Source organism: Rattus norvegicus, chromosome 4 (genome assembly GCF_036323735.1).
Source record: "Rattus norvegicus strain BN/NHsdMcwi chromosome 4, GRCr8, whole genome shotgun sequence".
NCBI classification, from domain to species: Eukaryota; Metazoa; Chordata; class Mammalia; order Rodentia; family Muridae; genus Rattus; species Rattus norvegicus.
In genome coordinates, this window is record NC_086022.1 from 78,983,518 (window position 1) to 78,990,514 (window position 6,997).

General features: G+C 44.5%; 1 protein-coding gene across 1 annotated transcript; it reads right to left on the reverse strand.

Moving 5' to 3' along the window:
• Positions 1-1,079: 1,079 nt before the first annotated feature.
• On the reverse strand, positions 1,080-6,489 carry Gimap6 (GTPase, IMAP family member 6). The gene is made up of 3 exons (NM_001011968.3): positions 6,148-6,489; positions 3,399-3,483; positions 1,080-1,979 (listed from the first exon to the last, which is right to left on the reverse strand). The coding sequence occupies exons 1-3, from the start codon at positions 6,334-6,336 to the stop codon at positions 1,339-1,341; spliced, it is 915 nt and encodes a 304-aa protein (NP_001011968.1). The 5' UTR covers positions 6,337-6,489; the 3' UTR covers positions 1,080-1,338.
• Positions 6,490-6,997: the final 508 nt, after the last annotated feature.

Consider the following 6,997-nt stretch of genomic DNA (forward strand, 5'->3'; position numbering starts at 1 on the left):
AAGGCTTTATTGGGGTCTTATGGTGGAGCAGAGGGGAGACAGCACAAAGATGACGACGGTTCTGGGTTGACTCTCTCATATTTGCCTCCTCAGACTCTCTGCCAGGTCCTGTCTATCTTTGACTCTGTCTCAATGACTGCATGTGCTTGGTGGTCTGCTCCTAGACATCTATCTGTACTTAGCTCACAAAGGAGGGAGAAGGCACTACCCCCTGCTCCTCTCCAGGAAGACATATACAGTTCAGAATTAGTCATTGTACACATGTGGTCATTGCAGCAAAGTCTCTCAAGAGCTTAGAAGTAAGCCAGTGGTTAGAACATGGTTATAGAACACAACCTATTAAAATACTTTACATCGTGGGGGAAAACTCTAAGTGGAGGTCTGGGCCTTTCTATTCTGTCTCATTGTCATTTCCTCCCACTACACAGGGCAGGCATTTCAAGAATCACAGTGCCTGTTCCTCTTTACGGACAAGGAGGAAGCCCAAGAGATGTACAGCTATCTGGTCCATGGCTACCCCTGGGGCTAGGCAGCTGTGCAGTTTACACAAGAGAAAGAACTAGTCCTGCTGTCAAGAAGCTTTGATTATAGCCAAGAACAGACACAGGATATAAAAATGTGGTGTCAGTGGGACACGATTTATGAGGGCACCGCGCTGATGACTGAGGTGAAGGAGGGCCTGTGTGTTCAGAAAGAAGCTATGTAGCTGGACATAGAATGTAGCTGGGCCCTCTGGCCCAAGGACTGCAAAGTCCTCTGTGGAGACAGAGGGAACAGGCGACAGGCTGGACATAGGGTACAGCTACTGGTAAAGCCTCCTTGTGGTGGTTTGAATGAGAATGGCCCTCGTAGGCTCATAGATTCGAATCCTCGGTCCCCAGGGAGTGGCACTATTTGAAAGGATTAGGAGGCGTGGCCTTGGTGAACTGTGTCACTGCGGGAGGGTGGAGGGACGGTATTGAGGTTTGAAAAGCCCTTTCCAAGCCCAGAGTCTCTCTTTCCTGCTGCTCGTGTATCTAGACAGCAGAACTTGCAGCTACCTTCCCAGCACCATGTCTGCCTGCCTGCCCTGCTATGCTTTAGGCCATGATGATAATGGGCTAAGCCTCTGACACTGTAAGCAAGGCCCAATAAAATGCTTTCTTTTGTAAGAGTTGCCATGGTCATGGTGTTTCTTCATAGCAATAGAACACTGACTAAGACACTCCTGCTTATGGCCAGCTTGGGCTCATCTGGATGCCCTCTGCATCAGTACCTTCTCAGAGGCCATCTGAATCTGGGACAGCCTTTCTAGTCAGGACTCTTTAAGGGTGGCCTCCTCAGACCCTTGCTATTGGGTTAAAGGGTTTTGCTGGAGACATTTGGAAGTTCCATGGTGTAACAATGGCCCTCATTTTCCCACAAGATCGACTCAATTTCCTCCATAAGTTTCTGCAACTGGGCCTCCTGCTCATCCCCTTGTGCCCTGTTGTTGAAGCCACAATGGCGTCTCTCACATGCAACATCCAGAGCATCCAGGGTCTTATTGTTGTTCTCTTTAATATATTCTTCTAAAGAGCCCTCGGCCAGTTCTTCCTTCCGGGTGAACACCAGAATAGTGTAAGCCAGGATCCCGTTTCCAAAGATCTCCTGGAGGCACCTGGCAGCCTCCTGATCCTCTGTGGTGTACCGGCCTACCTGTATCACCAGGAGCACTGCATGAGGCCCTGGTGAGGCCAAGATGTCACAGATCTTCTTAGCTGTTGCCTCAGGCTGGTTCTGAGGTGACAAAATATCTGGGGTGTCGATCACCTCAAGTTCCTTCCCCTCCAACTCCCTGCTGCCTTTCTGGAATGCCATGGTCACTGGTCGAGCGCTGATTTTGGACTCAAATACTTGCCTGCCAAGGATGCTGTTTCCTGTTGCACTTTTCCCACTTCCTGTCTTCCCCACCAGAAGGAGCTGCAGTCTCTTTGGAGTGAGCTTTTTCTCCTTCAGATCTGGAAGAATTTTACAAAACCAAACACCGAGAGGGAGATGGGATTAGAACCTATCCTTCCTCTCTGTTTATCAGAGGCCATGCCCCTGAATACCTGAGAACAGTGTCCCAGGATGAGGAGAGCAGTGGTGACAAAGGTTAGCACCTGTGCCCAGGATCTGCCTCTCAGCCTGTGTCCTGAAAGGTAGAAGTAAACATACTTACCAAGTGGACATTAGAGCCACCAGCTGAGAAGTAAGACTCAGATGTCAACCAAACACTAGGTAATCCAATGCCAATATTTTTTTAAAAAAACAACTGGGGTTGGAGGCTAGGAAGGAAATGCCCTTCTCCTTAACCTGTGGGTGCTAAGACTGAAAGCACTTAAAGTGGCAAATGATAGTTTTCCAAGTGTGGTCCACATGGGAAACACTGATGGCTCTCAGATTACAGAGCACCAACACTCCCAAGGGCTGCTAGGCTCTGCCCTCCTTGCCTTCTCAGCACCCAAGGGTTTTACTTCTGCATGCCTGCACTCTAGCCTGACCTGAAGTCTTCATGGTTCTCTTGAGCTTTTCCAAAGGGGATAGAAATGAATTTGAGTGTGTTCATGGGAGTTTCAAGTCAGTGTGGGCGGTTAGATGTCTGTTCCTGCATGCCTAGCCAAGGCACAGTTAGAACCAAAGAGTAGCTCCTATCTGAGCCACTAGAGAGAATACTTAGAAGCTAAATGCATCATGAGATGCAGAAAGGAGATTTTTCAAATAGTGACTAACTTTGCTTCCTGTAAGAAGTGAAGAAGGCTTAGTCTGTGTTGGTGACTATGCCTCGTGGTAGAATAATCTGATTCCCCCCGCCCCCGACATCCCAGGTACTTCAAATTTATAAAGAAAAAAAATTATGTTGAAGATGCATGTTAAAATATAACGAATCACAGTTGGTTTCTTCTAGAAAGAAAACATGGGTAGGTATCTAGCATCTGTAAATTCCGTCTTCCTAGGTTAGGTGGCAATGGTGAATCTCTGTGAAGGCTGAGCCCAGCCTTACCTAGTGGCCACTGAGGAGGACATTCTGCTTGCTTGCACGACACTGTCGATCAGTATGACACATCAGACTGAGCTAATCACCCACACAGGGACTACTGACTTCCAGAGTTGCCCATGTGTATGACCAGCATGTCCTTCTCAAGGAGGAGCTTAGGTGTGAAGACTCTTCGCCTTGGGACTGGCAATTCTTAACTCTTGGGCCATCGCACCTGTCAGGGGTTCTTCCTGGTGTGAAGGGGAGCCCCTTTGCTTTCTTTAGACTACAGTGGGTAGATCTCTGTGATGAGGGCCTTCACCTGCCCCTCCCAGCACTCAGTGTGTTTCCCCCATGTTCATTTGCATACCAACATTCCCATCTGCACTTCTTAGATTCCCCTCTGCTAGGAAAGTAGTACCTTTTGTCAATTCTTGTCCAGGGTCCAGGGGCAACTGCCTTGTGGGATTCTTCTGGAGGCTGTGTTCACACCCTTCTTCTTCCATCTACAGGAAAAAAAAATGCATCTTAAAAACATGCAGGAAGCTATTTTTTTTATGTATGTGCATGAGCATACTCACGTGCTATGCACATGCAGGCAGTTATATGCTATGGTACACATGAAGAGGTTAGAGGCAACTTTTGGGACTCTGTTTTCTCCTTCCCCAGTGGGTGCCAGGCTAGGATCTCTCAGCAAGCACTTTTATCCATTAACTCACCACTACAGCCTGTAAATTTTCACTGAATGTATTTAAGGGGTACTTGCCTTTCTCTGGTCAGGGTAAAGTTATTCCACATGCTTGGGGGAGGGTGCTTGATGAGGAGAGGGAAAGAGGAGTATGAGACACTCTCTGGAGGCTTTAGGAACCATATCCCCCACCCAACTGTGGTCTCCATCATGAATGTAAGACATTATTTGTCATAGAGAAAGGAGCTACTAAATGTGTTATGGTAGACAGTCCAGAGCTATGCAATGAGGGCCTGGAATGGGGAGTTGGGTCACCAGAAGGAGAAGGGTGAAGGAGAGAAAGAAGAAAAGAAGGAAGCCATGTGGTCTTTATCTTGTGTTTTAGACATATAAGATCTATATGGACAGGATCAGGAACTTATGGGGAGAGGGTACAGCTTTGGGTCTTGAGTCTAGAAAGAACCATTTATGTTTTAATGCTGAGAACTGGTGTGGCTGTATGCTAGTAGCTGGACTCAGCACTTGTAAGCAAGATGGCGGCCATGGGGACCTTCTAGTGCAAGATAGAACCCTGCTGAGACCTGGGCACCTCAGTGTGCAGTGGAGACATGGTCATTGGCTAGGATGCTCACACTGCCTGGGCTTCAGTGTCCATTTAGGGGAAATTGTAGGCCTAACTCTGAAGAGACCTGCTCCTCCAATGTCACAACATATTGTTGTTATAGATTAACTTTGACTTCCCTTTGCAAATTAGAGCCACAGTGGCTCCAGCTCTGCTCTAATGAGAGTGATGCTCACTGCTTCCTGAGCCAATTCTATCCTCTGTTTCAAGAACTTGCAATGCTATTATCAGAGTCAGGAAGAAAACTGCATGGTCCATGGCTTTCCCAGAATGACCAATTAAACAATCTAATAAAGGCTCTGGGGTGGCATGCCCAAGTGCAGGAGATCTGGGTTCATCGCCACAGCACTGCTGGATGCTCTATTCTTCTCAGCTAGCAGATTGCTCTATTGTCTCTGAACCCCAGAGAACAGACATCCCTGAAGAGATGGCTTTGAGACAGGCTCTCAAGGGTTTCAGCAAATGTCTGGCTTCGTGGGCTAGCAGTAGAAAGCGAGAAAGATTAAGCGTAAAAGGTCATCAGAGAACAGAAGGCTGTCTGGCTTTTCTGTGTCACAGCTCTTTCTACAACCACACACATACACATGAGTGTGTATGCACTACACAGCCACACACATGTTTATAAATATACAAACATATTTACAACATATATAACATACATGAAAATACATGTGTAATACAAACAATAATGGTTTGGGGGCCATTTTCCTCCTTATTTTTTTATTCAAAATAGATTTTTTTCAATATGATATATTCTGACTATGGTTTCTTCTCTCCCAACACCCTCAAGATCCTTCCTGACTCTACCCTTATCAGAATCGGTACTCTTTCTGTCTCTCACAAAACAGACATATAAAAAAATTAATAATAATAATAATAATAGTAGTAATAATAAGAAAGAGAAAACAAAAATAATCAAACCAGAATAGGACAAATAGGCAAACAAACAAAAACATATAGATGCAGAGACACAGGCGTTCACATGCACAGGAATCCCCCAAAAACTTGAAACTGGAAGCCCTTAAATACCCCGACAAAACACGAGATGAAGAACTTCCAAACAAGTGTGCTGCTGACTTTGGGGTTAGCTGTCTATTGCTGGTGTGGGCTCACAACTCAACAATTAGTTTTGTGCACTCTTTGACTTTTTTCATTTTGTTTTGACTTTTTTTTGTCTTATTGGTTTTTTGTTTGTTTATTTTGATTTTCATGTTTTGAAATTTTATTTTGTATTTTTTAAGAGAGGGAGAGAATATGAAATTTGGTTGGAAAGGAGGTGGGAAAAAGAAAAACGCAATCAAAATGTCTTCTATAAAATAAATTTAAATAAAAACTATAAACACGATACCCACCATAAATTCAGTCTGCATCCATTTAAACACACATACACAAAAGCACACAAGCAGCACACATAACATTTATACAGCTGAAAACACATACACATATACAACACATGGATACACCAGAACAGTACATAAATGTAAACTCATGTATCCATCCAAATATGACACATACATAAAAATACAGCATACCCAATTCAAACACATGCACGTAAGTAAACAAGCATGCAGATGAACAGAAATGCACTTACATAGCCACTTAAATATGCCCGTCAGTACACAAACATACATACAACATATATAGATATGTAAGCTATATACACATATAAACATACCACAAGGCATGTAATCACATATATACACAAACACAAATGTTTATAAACAGTAAATATAACCAAACACACAAACACATATAACACACACTCAGCATGAACTCACATCTAAACACAAACACAAATCAAAACAGGACACACACTGTGCGCACACATACATGTAAACATACTCACATATTGGGACTTACCACTGGGCTGGCTGACAGGCAAGAACGGCTCTGTTTCCCACTTTCAGTCGCACTGGACTCCAGTGGATTTCCTGGCTCTCCTGGTAGGGCCAGAAGGTTTCTCTGAAAGAAGGAATGGAACGGCCAGGGCAAAGTGTCTATACAGCATGAGCCAATGGACCCGAGCGTTTTACTGTAAAGCCAATTCATCTTTCAAGCCATATTTTGTAAGCAAAATATGATCTGAGCTCAAGAAATGGCCTTCAGAATAGCAGCTCACTGTGCGACGAGAAACAGGAAACGAGCAGAAACACAAACCAGTCACTTCCGCTCAGTCACAGCTTAGGCAAATTTTAAAGAGTACACAGTCGCGGTTATTTTTACCCTGATCCAGGATAGCAGAGCTCAGTCAGAAGCTTAGGAAACTGCAGGTCGGGAACAGGAATCACTGGCCCCACTTTTTGGAGCCAAGCTCACTTCCTAGGGTGATCTTCCCCCAATCCATCTTGTAAATCTCTTTTTTTGGAACAAGGTCTAAAAATTCATTCTTTCTAAGGCTCTCCAAGTGTGGAGAATCTTTTAAAATCATCAGGCTGGTCCCAAATTTTTGATCACCAATCAAGAAGATGAACATATCTAAGTTACATGACTTTTACTACTTTGTTGACCCAGGGTGTCACAGTGTAAAGTTTAACAGCTTACAACCTACAGAGAGCAGCCTGCTGGTCTCCAGGGTTTGGAGTTCACTGATTTAAAAAAATAAAGATTTATTTATATTTTTTAGTAATGCCTATGTTCGTGTGTGTGTGTGTGTGTGTGTGTGTGTGTGTGTGTGTGTGTGTGTGTGTGCATGCCCAGAGGTACCTGTGGA